Source organism: Vigna umbellata, chromosome 8, assembly GCF_029865625.1.
Source record: "Vigna umbellata cultivar VRB3 chromosome 8, Vumbellata_1.0, whole genome shotgun sequence".
NCBI classification, from domain to species: Eukaryota; Viridiplantae; Streptophyta; class Magnoliopsida; order Fabales; family Fabaceae; genus Vigna; species Vigna umbellata.
The window spans coordinates 44,688,081-44,712,418 of NC_142172.1; the positions used below are offsets into that span (position 1 = coordinate 44,688,081).

The window sequence follows — 24,338 nt, forward strand, 5'->3', positions numbered from 1 at the left end:
GAAAAAGTAAATTTAAAATATTAAAATAAAAAAAGTAAAAAAATTTAACTTTAGGACATAATTGGAATTATATAAAATTGGATTAGGACATAATTGGAATTATATAAAATTGGGGAGGTGGAGGGAGAAGCATGTGGGGGTGGAGGGAGCAACGCCCTAAAATAGATAATATTTGAATGAAAGATACAAGAAACATCAAAACCGCGTTTTATTTGAAAAGGGACAACAAAAAGTAGAAGTGGTTGACTTGAGTCTCCCTCAGTCTCAGTCAACATAACTACTCAGTTTTTCTAATAAATAACTTTTCATGAAAAAAGTTAAATAAAATATGCCTAAAGAATTAAAACAAAAGCATATCAGAGAAAAACATATAAATTTGAAATGAGTTATCCAAACTGCGCATCTGTTTAATAACCAATAAGATGTTATGGTCAAAATTCTTAGCAAATAAAAAATATATAAAATTGAGACACGGAAACTGAAACTCGTCGTTTTCATCGATCTTCATGAATTTTTCTACAGCAGTAACCAATCACGCAAGATCTTTTATTTATTTAAACTTCTTCGATTGACAAGATTTTAATTTTGCTTGTGACCTTCCATGACATTTCCACGAAACACCATGACGGTCTTCTTACTCAACACCCAACAAAGAAGATACATTATAAATTACGCTATTTTATTTTATTTTATGCATTCCATCAATGGATGTCACTCTTTTAATTAACATGGAATGATAATTGAGAAATTAAATAGAAACTCGCTCATTTCTATACCTTCAATATCGTTCCTGTGTTCATTCTTTACTGAAAGTTCCTCTATCTTGTGTCTTTTTCATAATAAAAAATAAAAAACTGTACAAACGGTAAAGTATATAAAATCATCCAACTTACATTTTAATTGAAGAAATAACAAAAATAGAAAGGTGGAATTATTAAGTCCTCTTCGGGTCAGTCAACAATGCTTAAGAATTTGCTATTGGAAACCTGTTAAGACCAATATTGGCCCCTTCACATCAAGGTTCTACGCACTAAATTGAAAGAGTCTTGCTTTTGGAAAAAAGAAAAACTAAATTTCACACTGGGTACCCAAATAGTGTTATAGCAACCACAGAATTTTGACTCAGCCAATTAATCACTTGACATCCTATGCCAATAAAAGCTGATTCATATCTCACAAGACTCTAAATTGGTAGTAACATCCTATTGTTGATTACTTCTGAATCCTAGAGGACAATCAATATGGCTGTGCTAACATTAAGGTATTTTTCCTGTGTCTGTCTCCTCCTAGTAACAATTTTTATGTCTGGAGTCAGTGCCGATAACAATACACAAAACTTCCACTACTTCTGCGATCATACAAACGATAGAGGAAACTACACAGCCAACAGCACCTATGGGACCAACCTCAACACTCTTTTGACCACTCTAACTTCCAACACAGAAATCGAATACGGTTTCTACAATCTCACAAAGGGCGAAAACACTGACCAAGTCTACGCCATTGGTCTGTGTAGAGGAGACGTTAAGCCATATGAATGCCGCAACTGCCTTGAACATTCCAGAGGCAATCTCAGTCAGCTTTGTCCAAATCGAAAGGAAGCAATTGGTTGGTACGAGGACGAGAAGTGCATGTTGCGCTACTCAGACCGCAAAATATTGGGTCTTATGGAAACTGGACCTGCGTATTTTGCGTGGAGTTCAATTAATGCAACGCAAGCGGAGGAGTTCAATAAAGTGGTAAAGGACTTGCTTGATGGGTTGAGGAGCAAAGCTGCATCAGGAGACTCTCGTACCAAATATGCTACAGCAAATGCAACTGCACCAGATAACAAATTCATTTACGGGCTTGTGCAGTGCACGCCTGATTTGTCTGGACCAGACTGCGATAACTGCTTGCTTCAATCCATCAATGAAGTCCCAAATTGTTGCCATAGTAAAATAGGAACTAGAATTGTTAGACCCAGTTGCAATCTGAGATATGAAACTTCCTCTCTCTTCTATGGGGCTCAAACATATACACCACCACCACCACCCACACCCTCACCATCACCATCTTTTTCGCCACCTTCTATGGCCACTACTAACACTTCCGCAGAAGGTACTTGTCAAATTATGCTTATTTCCACTTCTACTAAAAGTTTAATGATGATTAATAGCGTAAAATAATTATTATTTCATAACAAATCACTGTTAGCTTTTATTGTTATAAAATTTAATTAACCGATTATAGTGTAAATGTATAGTTCGTTTTTTAATTATGTAATATCCCTTAGATGTATATTTCACGTCACTGGATTATTCTGGTTTATTATGCAGATAAGCGCGATGCGTCAGGAAGTACTTCTGCAGATATAGTCTGGTCCATACTGTTGTGTTGTTTTGTTGTGTCCTTTTCTGTTTTTGTTTGAGAGAGAGGAATGTTTTGAAAGTATTTCTACTTAGATACATGGCTGCATCATCAGAAGAATCTGGTCGTAAATATGCTGCAGCAACTTCATTTGTAACTTTGGAGACAACTTTCCCCTTTGTGTGTGTAAACTTTTATTGTTTTTAATTTTGTAAACTTCATTTTAAGGAATAATACAATTATTAGAAAAAATATATTTGTATCTGTAAAAGAAAAAAAAAAGAAATTAAAAGGTAAAATATAATAAATATAAAGTGAGTTTAAAAGTTTGTTTGGTAACAAATATAGTACATTCAGAATAATAAAGGAAAAGTAAAAAATCTCTATAAATCTGATATGAAGAATAAAGAATTTACGAAATAAAAATAGATATGAGTAATGTTATGGTATATTAACAATTAAGCTCACAAGTATAGACAAGTGTTATATATAAGCCTATAACGTGTTACAAGTCAGTTACTTAATTGGAAGTAGCTCAAAACATTTTAATTAACTTAACAAAAGATAATTGATACTAGACGGTCTTTATTTGCTTCATTTAATACTTTTGTCCAGTACTCTCTCTCTCTCTCTAATGCTTAGGTTAAACACATACAAGGATGAGTACAAATGGGACCTTTGAAATTTTTTTATTTAATTCATTAAAAGAAGATCGAAAGTGCATTTGTTATATGATTTCAACAACTTTTTTTCTTTGGAATGACTTTTTCTTTTACAATAATACATTATCTGGGATTAACATTTCCTTGAATTTTTACCTAATCATATTAAACAACAAAGACCGATGAAAATTTTAATAAAATGTTCATGATTAACATGTATAAATTTGTATTTTAAAAATAAATACTTAGTTTTCTATTTAATGTAGCTTAAATTAATATGTATATCTATGAAATTATTGAAGAATTTTATATCATCCCTATGAACAAAGTAAAAACTTTTGATATACATTTTAGCAACAAAATTTATTCGATAGAAATATCTTTCAGTAATAACAATTCATGATTATCAATATATTTATTGATGGATCCATTATTGGTACATATTTTTGTTTATAAAAGTGTCACTACACTAAACTAATTTCAGATGCTAGTTTCCAAAATCAATTGTTAGGTCAGTATTTTTGTGGCTGACCGGACTTGTTCTACTCTTTGGATTGGTGATTGGTTATTCGAGCTTATACATGCCTAATCATCTTATTTGGTGGTTAATTAGTCTCAATGACTTGAGTTCCGAACTGTGAGACATCAATCTGAGTTTGTGTATGATTAGTCAACTTGTTTGATGTTTGGTCAGACTCACTAGTTAGCACTCCAGGCTGTAGGACATTCATCCAAATTATGATCAATCAACCTGTTTAGTGTTTGGTTAGGTTCACTAGTTTGAGTTTCGAGTTGTAAGATAATGAACGATCCAGACTATTACATGATCAATCAACTTGTCTGATGACTAATCAGTAACCAGATTCATTAACTACTCAGACTATGGTTGACCGTTCAAACTGTGGTTGACTAAACAACCATACAATGTACTAATTAATTTAAATTAAAATAAAAATGTTTTTAAGTAAGATGAATTCATTTGGGATATTTTGTCCACCATGAAAGACATAATGACATATATCTTCCTTTATTCACGTGCTATCTTAGTGGACATGCTTTTTTGCATATTTTTTAGTGGACTCCTCCCTTATCATTATTCTACATGATATTTTAACAACATTTTGTAACAACTTTTTGACAACAGATTATGTGTCACTATTTCATTGGTCCGTATATTTGAAATAGACCAATCACAAGCTACCACATAGGTTGTTGGTAAAAAGTTATAAAAAAAAGTTGTTAACAAACATTTTCCTATGTTAAAACAATAAGTTGCTACTTTCATTCATATTATAAGTAAAAGAAAATACATATTTTATTTAAATGTAAATAAATTTTGATAACATTTAGTTAAGTTAACAATACTTTTAAAAAATATATTTTAATTTTAAATAATATTTGACTTTTGATTATACTAATATAATATGTGTTTTAAATAAAAAGGTATTGTAGTATTAGATCATAATTTTTAATTACTAATTATTTATAGTATTCTAATAAATATGTTTTAAAAGACAATAAAATCTGATCATATTAAATTGAGATTATAAAAAAAATAAAAAAGAACAATTTGATATTTAAAATTATAGAAATTTCAATAAATTCCTTTTAATTAGATTTTTATGAGTTTTGTATAATGTTTTACTTGTATGTTTTCTCATAAAAACATTTTATTTAAACACGTCAAACTCGCCTTTTATGAAACCATTTTATTTAAGAAATTGACACTCATATCTTTCGTTAAATTTAAATACAAAGCAGGGAAAAAAAGTTTAATTTTTCCAAAAGTAAAAGTGTAAAATAAAATTAGTGTTTGAGGGGTATAGTAATGCTGTTGATAATATAAAGTGGTGTAAAAGTTCGTTTTTACAACTTACTCGAGCCATAAAACACATGATTATGATACAAATTAAGTTTAGATGTACTTTACTTACTTTTAACACTAACACACACTTAGTTTTCATTTTATATTATTTGGAAAGGTTAAAAAATTGAAAGAAGAAACACAAACCGAAGGAATTTGTTACTTTAACAACTTTCCATAACAATTTCTTGATAACGAGAATGTTATTTGTATAGTATAAAATATTAACCGAGTGGTTACAAACAACCAATCGGATATTCAGGTAATCTGTTTATATCTTATTCTGTTGGGCTTATATCAGCTCAGTATCCATGAGGTAAATTATAAATACAAAGCCAGGGCCAAAAGCCAGGTACGTTCCACTTACGCATTATTTACTCTACGTTACTCTCAAATACTCAATAGTGATAATCATTCACTAAATATTCAACCAAGAGCCGAGGCTCTTCAAATCACACGCCTAACTTGGGCGTCGGAGTACCTTTTGCAGGTACATCCTCCCTCGTCAAGAAGGAGACCGATCGGTTTGTGCCAACACCGATCGGCCAATAGCAGGAGTTTGGAAGCGAGCGAGCGGCCCAGACACGTCAGCAGGTTAGTCTCTCGGTCCCAAAAATATCTACCGAAACACTAACACACACTTAGTTTTCATTTTATATTATTTGGAAAGGTTAAAAAATTGAAAGAAGAAACACAAACCGAAGGAATTTGTTACTTTAACAACTTTCCATAACAATTTCTTGATAACGAGAATGTTATTATTTTATTGAGCTGTTTGAATTTATTTTAAAAAAAATATTTAAAATAGGTCATTCACAAACTATCATGTACATATTATAAAAAGTTATAAAATTTTTTTTTTTTCAAATTAAAAACCTAATCTTAGATAATTTCTTTTGTAGAAAAACATATCCTTAAACTCGTGCAATACTATTATCTACATAAACATAAGTTTTCCAATATACAGTGGAAGTGCATTCACAAAATACTATGCTACCATTATAAAAGTAATATATATTAATATAACACTTACAAAATGGGCCAGATCTGGTATTCTCCCATAATTAACCACGAAGACTTGAGCATATCTGATGTAAATTCCAAACAATGACATTTTTAATTTGTGAATACAAAATATTGGAGCGGTGAAAAAATAGATAACTCGGCTTGATCTGGCTCAGCCCACTATGGTCATTTGAGTCAATCCAATCCGGTTTATTTATTAATGGGCTAAAAAAATTAAAACTCGGTCCAACCCATCACGGATTGGTGGGTTAAACGGGACTTAATTATAAGTTTTTTTAAAATAAAAAATATATAAATTTTTTTAATTCAAATCTAAATAAATTCACTCTAAAATGATGTTAAACTCCAAAGATAATTCAAAATATAAAAAAATATCATACATTCCAAGCATAATCCAAAAATAAACACAAAAGGCATAAGTTTTTAATATTGATAATTTTTGTATCACTTGCACATAATTTATAATATTAGAGTCTTGAATAGATAAATCTATAATATTTTTCTCACTTGAAACATTTTTTTTATCCCGTCTACGATATAATAAAAAAAATGTTAACTAATAATATTGAAACAAAATAATAAATAATTAAATTAAATTAGGTGAGTTGGTAAGCCAAACTCACCACGGGTTCAACTCGGATGAGCCTAGTTCTAAACGAGCCGAATTGAAAACTAACCCGCATAAAAAAATTACATTTTTCTCAAACCCAATCTGGTTCAAATCTGTGATAGGTCGAATTGACTCGTGGATTATAACCCATTTTGACAACACTACAAAAATATACACTCCAATTTAAACAAACATTATTTTTGGGTAACATGGATTGGCATTTTAGCTCTACCCGACTCTTATTGGAAGAAGATTTTAAATGGAACTCAATATACTAAAACACAACCCTTGATTTTCTTCTTTTTTTTAAACCACCTTAAGTCAATTAAAAGCTGAAATTTGAGTTCAAGTTGAGTTTGTTAAAAAAAATTATTATAAACACGGCTAAAAGAGAAAATTAAAAAAATTAATTAAATTTTAAATTTATGATAAATTTGAGAACTTTTAATTAAATTTTTAATAATTATTTGGGTTTTATTAAGTTTTCCCTTTTTTTTAATTGTGGTTTACTATTGTTTAGGAGAGATAAGAAAAATAATATTTTTTATTTTATTTTAACAAAATATTTACAATATTTTGTTATTTTATAATTAACTTTTTATATTATAATTTATTTAGGTAAAGTAATTAAAATTAATAAGGATATAAACGACAAAAAAAGCTGATTAATTTAGCTCAAAAAATTAGAGATCTTGTAGTTAAACAATTGTTGAAATTTCATGGAAAGTGTTGCATTTGACTAATACAAGGCAAACTGAAATTGAAAACGTCAATGATACGTGAAGAAGCTAGTAACTACGGAAGTTTCATCGACTTAATCACCAAACTTATTCTATCTGATAAAGGTTCCTCAAATCCCATTTTTTTTCTTATTCCTCACAAAACAATCAACAATCCAACATGGCTCAGCTTTCGCCAAGGCTACTTTACTTTCTCTTTTTTCTTCTGATAACAAATTCTATATCTCAAGTTACAGCAGCCAACACTACACAAAACTTCCACTACTTCTGTGATCATGATAACGATAGAGGAGACTACACGGCCAACAGCACCTACCACACCAACCTCAACACCCTTTTGTCCACTCTCGTTTCCAATAAAGAAATCTATTACGGTTTCTACAATTTCACAAACGGCGAAAACACTGATAAAGTGTACGCCATTGGGGTGTGTAGAGGAGATGTTGAGCCAGAGAACTGCCGCACATGCCTCAACGGTTCCAGGACCAATCTCACTGAACTTTGTCCAAACCGAAAGGAAGCAATTGGTTGGTACGAGGATGAGCAGTGTATGTTGCGCTACTCAGACCGCAATATATTCGGCCTTATGGAAATTGGACCAGCTTTTTATGCTAACAATGACAAAAATGCATCGGATTTGGATGAGTTCAATGAAGATGTCAACACCTTGCTACGTAACCTAAGCGGCATAGCTGCATCAGGTGACTCTCGTGTTAAGTATGCTGCAGATGGTATATCATCAGGTTCAAAGGTCATATATGGTCTAGTTCAGTGCACACCGGACTTGGAAGAGTCAGAGTGCGCTGATTGCTTGTCTCAGTCCATTGAACGTATCCCAATAGATTGCTGTAAAGACAAGATAGGTGGTAGGGTTGTTAGACCGAGTTGTAATATGAGGTTCGAAACCTCCTTTAAGTTCTATGGAGATCCCGCATTTGTACCACCAGCTCCTCCTCCTTCCACCACGGGTACTACTTCTTATACTATCTTAATTAATTCTATTGCTCTTTCTGAACTAAACTCATGCATGTACAGTTTTTACCTGTGTTACAGAATTTATTTAAACATTTTCTTCTACCACCTCTAGTGTGGTAGTTTGGTTAAATGTGGTTTTCGGGTGTGTTTACACTTATATCTATCTACATGTTGACTAAGTTGGTCAAACAGCGTGTATATATAGATCACCCAATATGGTACTCAACTAAGACAGCTTTTAGGTAATAAGGTCGATAATTGTCTGGTTTTGTTTTCCATATTCATAATACAGAAAAAAGTAATATGCTCTTAGGTAGCCAAAAAATCGATAAATACATAGTGAGAGAGTGAAAATAATAGACCGTCAAATGCTAACAGACAACTAGTACCAGTGGGAGATAAAAAATATATTGATACTCGTGGTGGTAGCGAGATCCCTCATTTTGTGAGACACTAACAATATACCCTTATGTGTCTTTATTTATTATTATTTTACGTGTTTTTAAATCTATATTTATGAGATTACTGATTGTAAATATTGTGTAATTAGTTAAATTATCTCATTTATGTTATATATAAATTCTTTGCTCATAAAAAAAAGGGTTGGATGGAAGTTGAGACTGCTCTGTGTTTTCAGATATCTTTTTCCTTCAAATTATGTCTAATACAATGCAATAAAAAAAACCGTGTTGAGATGGCCTTAATAATTAGTTATTGGATTTGTTGATGTTTTATATATGGTATTTATCTGCGGAATGTCCCTCTGAGGATTCTGATTTGTGCAGGAAAGAGCAACGCAACTATCATCGTCATAGCAGTAACAGTACCAGTTGTTGTAATTGTTTTCGCGGTGCTTATTTTTATCTACATTCTTTTAACAGCGAGGAAGCCACGGAAAAAGTTTGAAAGTAAGTGGAACCACTGGTTTAAATACTATGTAATGGTTATTGCAGCGATTTAAATACTATACAACTCAATCTAACATCATAACTTGATCGAAATATTTGCAGATAGATATATCAAGTTTGTTAAAAGAGTGATTCCTAAAATTAAATCGTGTGAGAGATAAAGAGCCCAGTTTGGAAATTAAAAATCAAATAACTAATTCAAAACATGCTTTTACTCAATTGCTGTTAGGAACAGTCAACTGCAGGGGAAGTCAGTAACCATTTAAAATTGGGGCAATGACATATTAACACGTATTCTTTTACAATATTTTGAAATGTTATAAAAAAATATGTATCAAAAACATGTTTTTCCTTGTAAAATTACAACGTTACTTTTAGACTGCATTGAATTTTTTATAAGTTCATTGGGAGAAAGGTTATTTTATGATTGCTCTGGCATCACGCAACAGAAACTTACTATTTTAAAACCATTCCCTATGTGAAGTTCAACAAGAAGAAGTAGATGATGATGGTGGTGGTGATGGAATTGACGCTTCTGAGCCATTGCAAATCAGATTTAACATGATACGAGATGCTACAAATGACTTTTCTGATTCTAATAAACTCGGAGAGGGTGGATTTGGAGCTGTTTACAGGGTATAACTTCTTCAAAATATGGTATACATACATAGGCTACTTGCAGACAACTTACCGTTCCTTACTGATATATTTTCAGGGTACGCTACCCAATGGACAAGAGATTGCCGTCAAAAGGTTGTCAGCTAATTCTAGACAAGGAGATGCAGAGTTCAAGAATGAGGTGCTTTTAGTGGCCAAACTTCAGCACCGAAATTTAGTTAGACTACTTGGTTTCTGTCTGGAAGGAAGAGAAAAGCTACTTGTCTATGAATTTGTTCCAAATAAAAGCCTTGATTACTTCATATTTGGTAGGTTAAATTTCAGTGTCTGGTTAATTGGACCATACCTCTGCTATTTCTGTTATGGCTTGATACTTGGCTCAATTACATAGTCTTAACATAAGTATGTCTTGTCTGTGTAAATTTAGATGAAACCAAGAGAGCACAATTAGATTGGGATAGGCGATTCAAAATCATTGCAGGTACTGCTCGAGGTATTCTCTACCTCCACCAAGATTCTCGATTGCGCATTATCCATCGTGATCTCAAAGCTGGTAACATTCTCTTAGACGAAGAGATGAACCCTAAGATAGCAGATTTTGGCTTGGCAAGGTTATTTGTTGTGGACCAAACTCATGAAGATACACAGAGAGTTGTTGGGACATAGTAAGTAGTAAAACTTAGCTTAATAATGTTTAGGTTTAGCAATTGAAAACTGCGATATATATTCGAAGATGATTGTAAAATGGTTTTGTTTAACTAAGTTTGTTCATACCCCACTCTGATGCAGTGGATATATGGCACCTGAGTATGCGTTGCATGGACAGTTTTCAGAGAAGTCAGATGTTTTTAGTTTTGGTGTATTGATTCTTGAGATTGTAAGTGGCCAGAAAATCAGTAGCATTCAACATGGAGAGGAAACGGGAGATCTACGCGATATTGTAAGTCGGAATTTTGTTCCATTTATGTTGTTTAGCGTTGGAAGTATGAAATTTGAGAAGCTTACGTGAGTGAAAAAATTGATGCATGCATGCAGGCATGGCGAAGTTGGAGGGAAGGAAGAGCAAGAAATATTGTAGATCCTACATTAAACAATGGTTCAGAAAGTGAAATAATGAGATGCGTCCATATTGGGTTACTGTGTGTTCAAGACAATGCAGCTGCGAGACCCACCATGGCTTCCGTTGTAGCCATGCTGAATAGTCATTCTTTCAGTCTTCAAGTACCTGTGGCACCTGCACTTTATGGGAATGCCATGTCTGGAATCTTTGCAGACATGCAGTTATGGGAGATTAATTCAGGGACGACAAGATCAAGAGAATCCACCAATAGATCAGACCAAGATTCCATCAATGAGGCTTCAATTACTGACCCATATCCTCGCTAGATTTTCACCCCTTGGTTTATATATTGAGATTAAGAAGAATCTCAAAGCAATGTTCCTAATTACTACATTTGTTTAACACATATGTTCGTTGCTTGCTGTATAAGCTGCTCTTTAATGATTTTTTATTGTTGTTAAGTTTTGAGGGAGCAATGTTATTGAATAAGTATTTTAAATATTAATTATAGAAATTATAATTACATTAATATAACAGAAATGTTAGTGTAGAGAGAGAGCAGAATAATAGTAACACACACTTCATGTCATATCACAGGTTTCAGTCTCGGTTTAGAGAAAGTACGTGTGGTGTACATATTTAAACAAGATACTGCACCCACATTTTATTCCACTTTCCAATACATTGTATTTTGGTTTAAGAGAAGCAAAATGAATGATGAAAGATCCACTCTGATGAACAACATCTAGCGAGGGTATAGCTCAGTAATTGAAGCTTCATTTTCTGATTCTTGAGCTGATTTAAGTATCGGTTCACTTGATCCTCTTTCCCTTGAATTATAGTCCCATGACTGCATCTCTGGAAAGCTTCTAGTTCTACTGTTCATATAAAATGCAGGTTCTGCAGGAATAGGGAGACTCAGAGAATGGCTATTAAGCATCAGTACAATGATAGCCATGGTTGGTCTGTCAACTAAATTTTCTTGAACACAGAGTAAACCAATATGGATCCATCTCAGCATTTCATTCCGTGAATTGCTGTTGAGTGATGGATCTACAATATTTATAGCCTTCCCCTCCTTCCAGCTTCTCCAAGCCTGCAAAATTTGTTATCAGATCACGGATTCACTTCTACATTAACGTTTTGGAGCATGTAATCTTCTAATCCATAATTTAGGCGGCAAAGAAGAAGTGAGTGACCAAAAAAAGACTTACGAAGCTTAGCAGATCCTCCATATTCTCCCCATTATTGATTCCACTGTTTTTCTGGCCGCTTACAATCTCAAGAATCAGTACACCAAAACTGAAGACGTCTGATTTTGCTGAAAACTGTCCATGGATTGCATATTCTGGTGCCATATATCCACTGTATTCCAGTAAGAGAGAATTTTAGTCATACCTCATAAGTATTATGACTCATCTAAGTATAAATTTTTTTCATCTATTTGTCAGTGATTTTCGGTTTTTGCATCAAACTAGGCAAATATGCCCTCTTTATTACTAAAATGGGCAAACTTTGACTTAAAGTGAAGTCGTGGGGAGCCAAAACAACTTCAATTGAAGAAGTCGTGTCCCCCCTGCTCGACTTCACACTGTTCATATGCACAGTATTAAAGTCGTGCACCCCAAAAACGACTTCTGGGTATGGTAATCGATTATCACATGTTGTAATCGATTACCATACCGTTTTTAATAAAAAAATATAAAAAAAAATTGAAATCGTAGGGGGTTTCACAACTTCAATAAAGAAGTCGTGCACCCCCAAGACAACTTTACTTTCTTTTAATTTTTAACTTTTATTAATTAAAATCATTTATAATTTCTAAAAAATATTTTTAAATGTATTTAAAATAATTAAAATTATAACTAATTAATAATAAAAAGTTTCAATATTATTAAATAAATAAATTTCATACTTTCAATTATTTTTGTAATTAAATTAAATTTTTTATAAAAGAATTTCAATTAAATAATTTATAACTATAACTATTATAATTATCTAATTAAAAATTAAAAAAAAAATTATTATAATTTATTGTTTTTAATTTTTATTATTATAGTATATTTTTTTACAAAATTATAATTAATTAATAATAATTTTTTTCATTATAAACTATTTAAATTAATAAAATTATTAAATATAAACTAATTAAATTAATAAAAAAGACTAAATAACTAAAATTGTGGAGGGGGTTAACGACTTCTTGTACTGAAGTCGTGCTCCCCCATACACTTTCACTTTATTATTTTTTTTATTTAAAATGATTTATAATTTTTAAATTATATATTTAAATGTATTTAAAATATTAAAAATTATATATAATTAATATTTAAAGTTTCTAAATATTATTAAATAAATAAAATTATTTTTGTTATTAAATTAATCACATTTTTTTAAATTATTTTAATTAAATAATTTATAACTATTATTATTGTAATTCCATAACGCCAAATATGGAGCGGTTAGTGTACCGCAACATGCACTCTACCGTCCACGTAATGGCCTCCTTCTGGTTTGGACAACTCGCTGCCAGAGACACTCTGGAATCATTGAGAGATTTAAGGCACTCATCGGGTTTAAGATCGCCTCTGCAGAGCCCAATGGCGAATACTTGGTCCTCCCCTTGGCCATATGAGAGATTGTAGAAACCATAGTTGATTTGTGTGTGGGAAGAGAAGCTGGATAAAAGGGTGTTGAGGTTATTGTGATAGGTGCTGTTTATTGTGTAGTTTCCTTTGCTGTTATCACAGGGTGTTTGGGCTCTGCTCTGTGATATGATTACGATGACACAGAGAAAACGGAGAAAGGAAAAGAGGGTGAAAGAAACAGAGGCCATTGTAGTCTTCCACTTTTTCTGTTCTGAATTCTGATCCAAGCCTTACATAAGTTTTTAAATTAATAATTAAGTTTTAAGTAAAATGAACATCAAAATTGTTTTATAGGTTTAAAAAGTCAATCATATCATAAAGCATGTGAAAAATATAGAATAGACGGTTTAAAAATATAAAAGATATAAAAAATATATATAAAGTATTGTTGGACTAATATGTATGGTTGGACTTCTCTTATCATTGTATTGATAAAATTATATTTTGTTACACTTGTCTAATTAGTATATGGATAAACTCATATAATGTGTATTGTTAGATTTATCTATTTTGTGTAAACAAACCACTCTAATGCATATTGTAAAACTCGTTTAATCAAATAAAGAATAAAGTCGTCTAATGTGTATTAATAGACTCATCGAATATGTGTATAAACTTGTTTAATGTATATTATTAGACTCGTTTAATGTATATTGTTAGACTTGTCTAATTAATGTATAGACAAATTTGTCTAATGTGTATTATAAGACTCGTGATCAGTGTATGGACATATTTGTCTAATGTATATTCTCAAACTTATCTTTTCAATGTATGAAATGACTCATCAAATACATTCTGCATGTATGAAGAAACTTGTCTAATATCTATTGCTAAACTTGTCTAATATTTTTCATTGTACTTATCTAATGAATGAACATACTTTTTTAATATTTATTCTAAAATTCATTTAATAAGTGTATCAATAAATTTGTCTAATGTGTATTAAAAAAATATCTAATTTGTGTTTGAAAAGAATTTTCTATATATATTAATAAATATAAATTATAAAATAAATTTCTAACATATTTTTCTTATATTATAATAGATGAATAAATTTAAAAAGAAAAATAGGAAAATTCACCAAAGGAAAGCTTATAATGCTCGCTTGACCATTGAAAATCTATATTAAAGTTATATCTGGTGCAATTTTCTTAACTGGAAAAAAAAGTTTGGAGCACTTGTCCGGAAAAAGCACCACACTTTTCAGTACCAAGAGATGTGAATGGAAGACTGTTAATTTCTGACAAGTCAACCATTGTTTCACTAATTTTAGAGTTTATTCTTTTATTTCATTCACCACAAAAACAAAACAAAATTAAAACTATGGAGTGTGGGACATGGAAATGGACCAACTAAATCAGCGTCTGCATTTAATTTGAACTATATATGGTTAACTTAAGTCCTCCTCTAGTCCGTCAATTATGTAAAATATATGTTTTTTGGAAACCTATCGAGATCAATATCACCTACGAAACATTAAGGTCCCTTTTGAATTGAGAGAGTTCTGTTTCTACTTCACATCAAAATAAATAAAAAATTAAACGTGTTTCGTTTCAAACCCGGCAACCAAATATAAATTTTAAAAACGATTTCATTATTTTAATAATACAATCATACGTATTATTATTTTAAATTAAAAACTAAAATAATTTAAAACATTAGTATTTTTGTGAGTGTCCATATTAGTGATGATAACAAGACAGGACAGAAAAGTGTTTATTTATTTCATACTTATCCTAAAAAAAATATTTTTTTCATCTTAATTGTAAATTCAACTATTAAATTTTGGTCTCATTCTCATTTTTACTAGATAACGGATATATCTTTATACTGATACTTGATTTCGTACTATTTTACTATCAATTAATTAATTTTTATAAAATTATAAAAAAAATTACAAAAAAACTTAATATTATCACATATTTAATATAAAAAAATTTATTGTCATCTCCTGGATAAAAATTATAATTTTATATATTTTAAATTAGAGTATCAAATAAATATTAGTGAAAAAAACATTTATAACGATTATGTATATTACTTATAATATACCAAGTATAGAAAGTAAGCAGGGTAACGTCTTCATAATAAATAAGAAAATTATTTATACGGATTATAGTATAATCGGTATAGAAAGTGATATGGTTACATTTTTTTAATAAATAAACAAAAAATTATATCAATTTTAATTATAAAGGATATAAAAAGCTGATGCTGTAACATTTTTGTAATAAATAATAAAACTTTATATATCGATTTTAATTAAAATCGGTATAAAAAGTAGTTTCAAATTCATCTTTTATAGTAGTTTTATACTTTCATACCAAAATAGCATAGACAAGAAAGTAGATATGTCAGGCTTAATTGCTGAAACTATTTGAATTTGAAACTTTTCTAGTTTTAATTTTTTAGGTAACACACGCAATAATGCTCTTGCATACTAGTGGTTTCAGATTTGTAGTAAAGAGAGACATGATTCGGAACTACGTGTGATTTGTATCTTGAAAGTTTGATCTGGGTTGCAAATGGATATGTGATTTGGGTTGTCATGGTTTGTACAATTTGCAGAGGGAGAGACACATTTAGCTGAGGTGTTTCTTAGTGACAGATCTTTGAAATTTTCTTTCTTCAACGAAGCAACAAAGAGATCCGAGAATATGTGCTGGTGGTGGTTAGTGTTGAGATTAATCTGAATATTATAACTGTAATAACTGTCTATTGACAGTTAAGTCTTCTTTACTGTGTTTTGTTTAAATACTGTTGTTTTGTATTCATTTGTTAATGAGAAAAGCTCTCACTTTCTCTAGCTCTCTCTTCCCTCTGTATTCTTTCATTATCTGCATATTTCCCACTTCTGCATAATTGTTCTCAGGTCATAACAGTGGTATCAGAGCTTCAGGTTGCTGAACCTGGTGGAGTGGCTTACAAACAAAAGAATCGTTTAAGTGAAGAAGGCTTCACGTTGAAAGGTGATGGCAGGAATGATTCAGAGTAATTTGCCGGTGTTCGACGGAAAAAATTATGATGACTGGTGCGTGAAAATGAATGCTATCTTAGGCTTTCAAGAAGTTGATGAAATTGTCAAGAAAGGGTTTAAAGAACCTGCGAAGGGAGACACAGAAGAAATAAAGAAGGTTTACAAAGAGAACAAGAAGCTGGACTGCAAAGCACGTATGCTACTGCACCAGTGTATCTCTGCAACGATATTTCAGAAGGTGTCTAAGGCAGAAACAGCCAAAGAAGCCTGGGACATATTACAAGACGGATATGGAAACTCAGGGAGAATAAAGAAGGTAAAACTTCAATCACTACAGAGACAATATGAACTCTTGAGCATGGGAAAGCAAGAAACAATTGAAGATTACATCGGCAGAATTCAGGTGGTTATCAATGCAATGCGAGCATGTGATAAAGTAGTCAAAGATAAGAAGATAGTTGAAAAGATCTTGAGAACATTAACGCCTCATTATGATCATATTGTGGTGGCCATTGAAGAAAGTAAAGATCTGGAGAAAATGAAGGTAGAAGAATTGCAAAACTCTCTCGAAGCCCATGAGCAAAGGTTAATAGAAAGAAGGAACTTAGAACAAAATGAGGCACAAGGAACGAACCAGGCGCTGCAAGCAAGAAGCAATCAAAGCTTCAAGAATCGTGGGAGAGGAAGAGGAAGATCACGCGGAGGACGCAGTGGTGGCAGAAATTCGAAATTTTCAGATCAAAACAGTGATAGCAATGGCGGTGAGCAGAAGAATGGAAGTTGGCGAGGGGGCAGACATTCCAGTGGTAGAGGCCGAAAAGGGTATGATAAAAGAAACATCCAATGTTTCACATGCAGCAAATACGGCCATTATTCCTCGGAGTGTTGGCATAATGGAGATACGAAGAAAACCAAGAATGGAGAGTCAGCCAATCTTGCGCAAGAAACTGAAGAATCGGAGTCTGACCACGTTGTGTTGATGAGCACAGTGGAACGATTCGGAAAAAGACAATGTGAGAAATTGACGTTGAACAGGTGTAAGCAAGAAATGGTTTCGGTGGACAGGTGCAATGAAGCACATGTGTCAATCATAGAAGAAGGTGGAAAACAGGTGTCGTCTTCGGACGAAACGAGACATGCAGACAATGAAGCACCTGCACATGCGTTGCTCTCCAACGATGTAAACCAAGCGGCGAATGATGATTCATGCAGCTGGTACTTGGACACGGGTTGTTCGAATCACATGACAGGTAAACGAGAATGGCTGGTGAATCTTGATTCAAGTATAAAGAGCTGTGTGAGGTTCGCAGATAACAGCACTATTAGGGCGGAAGGAATTGGCAGAGTCTTGATCAGCTGTAAGGATGGCAAGATTGCGTATATGGATGATGTGTTATACGTTCCGACAATGAAGAGCAACCTAATGAGTTTGGGGCAACTCCTGGAGAAAGGGTATACTATGTCTATGCATCAGAAACACATAGAAGTGTTTGACAGCAAACAACGTCCTGTGATTAAAGCACCACTTGCTCGAAACAGAACTTTCAAAGTGAATTTGAATGCTACAGCAATACAATGCTTATCCTCCTTAAACCACGAAGAAGAGAGATGGTTATGGCATTTCAGATACGGGCACTTGAACTTCAAAAGTTTGAGCCAACTAAAAGGAAAAGAATTAGTGAAAGGTGTGCCTCTCATAATTGTTCCAGATAGAATCTGTGAAAGTTGTGTCGTTGGAAAACAACCTAGAAGAAAATTTAAAAAAATCGCACCCAGGAGATCGAAGCAGTCTCTGGACGTTATTCATTCAGATGTTTGCGGCCCCTTTGACGTTTTTTCAATTGGAGGTAACAAATATTTTTTAATATTTGTAGATGAATGGACTAGGAAAATGTGGATATATTTGTTGAAAGAGAAAAAAGAGGTGTACTCACACTTTGTGAAATTCTGTTCTTTGGTTGAGAGACAATCTGGTTCACAAATCAGAGTATTTCGAACTGATGGAGGGGAAGAGTTTAACTCTGTCGAGATGGACAAGTTCTGTACTGATAAAGGCATTGTGCACGAGGTCACGGCTCCATATACCCCCCAGCATAATGGCTTAGCCGAAAGAAGGAATAGGATGATACTTGACATGACGAGGTGTATGCTCAAAGCTAAGAAACTGCCGCATTGTTTGTGGGGAGAGGCTGTGTCTACTGCGGTCTACTTGCTAAATAGAAGTCCAACAAAGGCCCTGTCAGAGTGTACTCCTGATAATGCTAATTCTTACCATTATCTAAGCATAATTTTAGTAGCAAAATCAACTCTTCTTTAGCTTATTACTTGCTTAAATCCTCTCTTTTATTTAGTTTTAGTATTTATCTATATTTTGAGCTACATTACGTAAATAATACTCTAATCCCTTGTTTTTTGATCTATTTCGATGTTAGGAAGATCCAGCATTACATTGAAGAGCCTCGGTGATCCAGGAAGTCATTGCTGAAAAAGTCATTTTCGCTTAAGCGAGAATAATTTAGCTTAAGCGAGAATGACTATCTTCTCCAAGAAGTTTATTCTCGCTTAAGCGAGAATAATTTAGCTTAAGCGAGAATTCGGGCAGTATATATACTCACGAGGCAGAAAGAAAAAGGGTCTTTGGTTTTTTGGAGGCGCGATTCCACGTCTGGAGCTCATGGAGGGCGCGAGGAGCTTGTGGGAACATCTCCTCCTCTTCCTTTGGGTCTCCTTCTTCTTCCATCTTCCATGTTTGTAAGCTTTAGGGTTCTCCATGAAAATGGAGAACCAGATTCATCTTGTTAGGGTTAGATGTAACCTATGAACTCTTGTGTAATGAATGATTGTTTTGTATTTATAAATGCCTTTTCTATCTATTACTAGTATTCTTGTTTCCGATCTTAAAGCTTGCATGTAATGGGGAAGTTCATGACTTGATTTTGGGGTTTCATTGAGCCAGGGATGGGATATGAAATCTTGAACTGAAACAAGAGTCCTTGTGGGTCATTGAGCCAGGGATGGGATATGATTCACATGTTGTCTTAGATCCTAGTTCTTAATGCGGGTTTGCTTGTTAAATTGTCCAAGGGATTGGAGTTTGATAAGGAAAACCTAGGCTCTTTCACCTAAGGGATTAGGGCTAGAGTGTTTTAGTGGATTGACTTTAGTAAATTGATAGAGAGGAGATGAAATTGGTTATACACAAGAGTGCATTGGTGAAAACTAACCTTAACAATGTCATTTCATATCATTTCTAGTCTTTTCCATTTCCAAGTGCCTTCAATACCAAAGTCCAACCTTGTAATTACTTGTGAATTTATCTTTTTGTACATATTCTTAAATGATGAGTTGTTCTTGAGTCTAGATGAGTTGTTAATCGCACAATTTTCTAGTATTACGAGTCTCTTGGGAAAACGATACCTGGTCTTGCCACGGTTTATTACTTGAACGATTTGGTGCACTTGCCAAAGAGATTAACAAGTTTTTGGCGCCGTTGCCGGGGACTCGTGTCAATACTAGACTTTTGTGAGGTTTCTAACTTATGTAGGCTTGATTTTGTATATAGAACTAACTCTTTTGTTGTAAATAGATTTTCACTTTTATTTGGGCTAATTTGTGGTTTTAGCCTAGTTGTGTCTAAGTGTATGCAGGGAGATGTTCACATAAGGAGGACTGCAGCCTCAAAAGCATCATGAAGACCCTGAGATTGAAGGAATTATAGGACACAAGGAGACAACTATGTTGAGCATCACAAGCTACCACAAATTCTTCCTCCCTTGAAGATGCTCCAAGTGCTAAGTAAAAGATGAACAAGAAAGGGAGAGGAAAAAGAGAAAGACTAGTCACCACCACCCTTTGATGAGAGGCAAGGAACTCAAGCCTAGCAAGCCAAAGTTGATCAAGAGGATTGAGTGTTTTAAGATGTCAAGGTAGTGGAAGGGCAAAAATGAAGATTCTTATGCTATGAGAATTGATTTGGTGACTAGAAAGTGATTTAAGAAGAGTTGGTGAAAGGAGCACACCAACAACAACATCTGCACTTCATTGGTTTCTACCGTCAAGCTAATGACGTTAAACAAGCGCTTTTGGGAGGCAACCCAATTTTCTTACCCTTTTTACTTGTGTTTGTGTTGTTTTAGTGTCATGTGCTTGTATGTGTTTCAATTTCAATTAGTGACTTGTGTTATGCATGTTTGTATTTTATTGCATGTTTGTGATTTTTGAGTTATAATGTTGTTTTTGTGGTTTTTATAAGTATATTATGTTATTTGTAGCTTGGTTTGTGTGTAAGTGCATTGAATAAAGGTATGGAACCAAAAATCACAGATTGAATGGCCAATCTCGCAAGAATCTGCACTATTTTCGCCTAGGCTAAACTTTCTCGCCTGGGCGAGATATGCAGAAAAATGAAAAATAAGTTTTGCTGATATTTTCGCTTAGGCTAAAGAAGATTCGCTTAGGCGAGAACTGAATTTGAAATGAAGGTGCTCACTGGAATAGTTTCGCTTAAGCTAAAACTAAATCGCCTGGGCGAGATTTAGGCTAAAAATTGGGGTACCCACTGGAACAAGTTCGCTTAAGCGAAAATATTGTAGCTTGGGCGAAAAATTTCTACTGCAAATCTAGCTTAAGCGAAATAATTTTAGCTTAAGCGAAACATGTTTAGCTTAAGCGAAAATGTTTTAGCTTAAGCTAAAATCTGATATGGTGCCCCCCAATACTGGTTCTGCACATTTGTTTTTGTTGATTGATTTTGAGTTTTCTCTTGCTTTTCACTCTTTCACACACTTCTTTTGATGTGTTTTTAAACCTTTTTGTGTTGTTGTACCTTTGGGAAGCTTAATTTTAAGACTTCCCTCTATGTTCATGTACTTTTGTCTTTGTTTGTTTTGACTTTCATTGTTTTGTGTCTTTGCTTTCTTTTGCACATTTCGTTTAGTATGTTTTTGGACCTTTCTCTTCAATTGTTGACTATAAGATACTAATTTTACTTTGAGCTTTCTTGTTACAAGATAAGATCTTCCTTAGGAATTAAAGAGCTCAAAACCACCATTGGTCAACCTTTGAGGCATGCGTGAGTTGAGCAACCATATGACTTGAAGATTTTGTTGCTCGTGCAGCATGGCCTGGGGGCCAGGCCCCTACTGATGGGGGAGGTGGAGCAGTTGCGGAGTATAAGCTACTGGAGGAGGAAGATGTTACATATGAAAAGTGAAGCTAGTGTTCTACACTGTTGGAGCTACAAAGAGTCCATTTTGATCGGTTTTTCAGTTTTAATTTCCAGTTCTTATTTACTTTCAGTTTTTGTGTTTTTGATTTCTTTTTGACTTGCCTAGTGGATAATTCTTTTGCAATTGGTTTGGTGATTCGAGTGAATCATATGTTATGCTTGAATTGAATACAAATCTTTTGTCCTTGCTCTTTATCTACGAAAATTTCTTTGAAAATTTAATTGAGATTATGTGGTTAAGTTTGTTGAATAGAGATTGTGGTTGCTTGTATATGTTTAGATGGATGCTTGGTTTTAATTGTGATCAATATTCTTGGCATGATGTTTATCAAACTTTGGAATCCTGAGTAAACCTGTGAGATGTTGTGCCCAAAGTTTATTGTTGAGTGCTATCACTTTGAAATCACAATTGATTTTTCCTGAGTTTCTCTATTTGAACTATTTTCTTGCTTGTTACAAATGATCAAGGCCATCTTGTTCTTCAACCTCTTCTACATTTTTGAGCCTAAAAGCCAATGCAAAACACTTGAACCTTGAAGAAAAACTTTCTCACCCCTGGAACCTTAAGCTTATTGAAAAATCCTTAACCTCCTTACCTTGAGTTGAGATGAACATATATGTTAGGATGAGGAGAATGGTTTAAGTTTGGGGGAGTTTTTGAAATAAGGGAGCATTGAGAAAATAGCAAAATGAGTCAAAAAGAAAGAAAAAGAAGAAAGAAGAAGAAGAGAAAGAAAAATGAATTCATTGAAAAAGAATTGGGAAATAAGTTGAGAAGTGGTTTATCCAATTGTGAAGCAAAGAGAGAGACTAATGTTATATCATGAAGTAAATTGTTTTATCTCTTAGCTCAAGGTGCTTTGTTGTCCAGAAAAACTAATTTTTCTTCTTAGCCCAGCCACATTACAAGCCTTAAAAAGTCCTTGTGATGCTAACTTGCTTGTGAATGTGTTTGATATTGTGAAACGAATGGCAAATTTAATTTGTGTAACACTGTGATAGTTGAGAGTTAGACACACATCCTTATACACCATTATGCTTGAGTGAAACACTTTCTTTGGTGAGGATTGATTCCATGCATTCAATGAAAACATCTTGCCACGTTTGTTGATCTATCAATTACATCTATCTTGTGATTTTAAATTATGAGCACCTTGATTGAAGTTTAGCTTGCTAAGGCCATTTTATCTCTTGAATGTAATTTCCGAGTTGAGCAAGCATAATTGATTTTGTTTATTTGATTGAAATTGTGCTTGAGTTGCTAAACTGTCGTGATTGAATCGTTTACTATGTGAAGTACTTTTGCTCGAGGACAAGCAAAGTTGTAAGTTTGGGGGAGTTTGATAATGCTAATTCTTACCATTATCTAAGCATAATTTTAGTAGCAAAATCAACTCTTCTTTAGCTTATTACTTGCTTAAATCCTCTCTTTTATTTAGTTTTAGTATTTATCTATATTTTGAGCTACATTACGTAAATAATACTCTAATCCCTTGTTTTTTGATCTATTTCGATGTTAGGAAGATCCAGCATTACATTGAAGAGCCTCGGTGATCCAGGAAGTCATTGCTGAAAAAGTCATTTTCGCTTAAGCGAGAATAATTTAGCTTAAGCGAGAATGACTATCTTCTCCAAGAAGTTTATTCTCGCTTAAGCGAGAATAATTTAGCTTAAGCGAGAATTCGGGCAGTATATATACTCACGAGGCAGAAAGAAAAAGGGTCTTTGGTTTTTTGGAGGCGCGATTCCACGTCTGGAGCTCATGGAGGGCGCGAGGAGCTTGTGGGAACATCTCCTCCTCTTCCTTTGGGTCTCCTTCTTCTTCCATCTTCCATGTTTGTAAGCTTTAGGGTTCTCCATGAAAATGGAGAACCAGATTCATCTTGTTAGGGTTAGATGTAACCTATGAACTCTTGTGTAATGAATGATTGTTTTGTATTTATAAATGCCTTTTCTATCTATTACTAGTATTCTTGTTTCCGATCTTAAAGCTTGCATGTAATGGGGAAGTTCATGACTTGATTTTGGGGTTTCATTGAGCCAGGGATGGGATATGAAATCTTGAACTGAAACAAGAGTCCTTGTGGGTCATTGAGCCAGGGATGGGATATGATTCACATGTTGTCTTAGATCCTAGTTCTTAATGCGGGTTTGCTTGTTAAATTGTCCAAGGGATTGGAGTTTGATAAGGAAAACCTAGGCTCTTTCACCTAAGGGATTAGGGCTAGAGTGTTTTAGTGGATTGACTTTAGTAAATTGATAGAGAGGAGATGAAATTGGTTATACACAAGAGTGCATTGGTGAAAACTAACCTTAACAATGTCATTTCATATCATTTCTAGTCTTTTCCATTTCCAAGTGCCTTCAATACCAAAGTCCAACCTTGTAATTACTTGTGAATTTATCTTTTTGCACATATTCTTAAATGATGAGTTGTTCTTGAGTCTAGATGAGTTGTTAATCGCACAATTTTCTAGTATTACGAGTCTCTTGGGAAAACGATACCTGGTCTTGCCACGGTTTATTACTTGAACGATTTGGTGCACTTGCCAAAGAGATTAACAACTCCTGAAGAGGCTTGGTCTGGAATTAAACCGACTGTCTACCACTTGAGAATTTTCGGATCTGTGTGCTACAAACATGTCCCAGATGAAAGAAGAAGAAAACTGGACGA

The 24,338-nt window shown here is 33.3% G+C and overlaps 2 protein-coding genes across 4 annotated transcripts; one reads left to right on the forward strand and one right to left on the reverse strand.

Annotated features, from left to right (window-relative positions):
* Positions 1 to 1,092: 1,092 nt before the first annotated feature.
* Positions 1,093 to 12,070, forward strand: LOC124821768 (cysteine-rich receptor-like protein kinase 29). 3 transcript variants are annotated; one of them, XM_088097665.1, is made up of 7 exons: positions 1,093 to 2,100; positions 9,012 to 9,134; positions 9,619 to 9,770; positions 9,850 to 10,060; positions 10,180 to 10,417; positions 10,542 to 10,692; positions 10,788 to 11,280. In XM_088097665.1, exons 1-7 carry the CDS (start codon positions 1,242 to 1,244, stop codon positions 11,136 to 11,138), a joined length of 2,085 nt encoding a protein of 694 aa, XP_087953791.1. In that variant the 5' UTR covers positions 1,093 to 1,241; the 3' UTR covers positions 11,139 to 11,280. The 3 variants fall into 3 exon arrangements, with proteins under 3 accessions (XP_087953791.1, XP_087953790.1, XP_087953789.1); XM_088097664.1 differs by lacking the exons at positions 1,093 to 2,100; positions 10,788 to 11,280 and adding exons at positions 7,345 to 8,219; positions 11,928 to 12,070; XM_088097663.1 differs by lacking the exon at positions 1,093 to 2,100 and adding an exon at positions 7,345 to 8,219.
* LOC148194794 (Protein kinase superfamily protein) lies at positions 11,536 to 12,170 on the reverse strand. Its single transcript, XM_088097667.1, has 2 exons — positions 12,027 to 12,170; positions 11,536 to 11,908 (listed from the first exon to the last, which is right to left on the reverse strand). Exons 1-2 carry the CDS (start codon positions 12,168 to 12,170, stop codon positions 11,558 to 11,560), a joined length of 495 nt encoding a protein of 164 aa, XP_087953793.1. The 3' UTR covers positions 11,536 to 11,557.
* Positions 12,171 to 24,338: the final 12,168 nt, after the last annotated feature.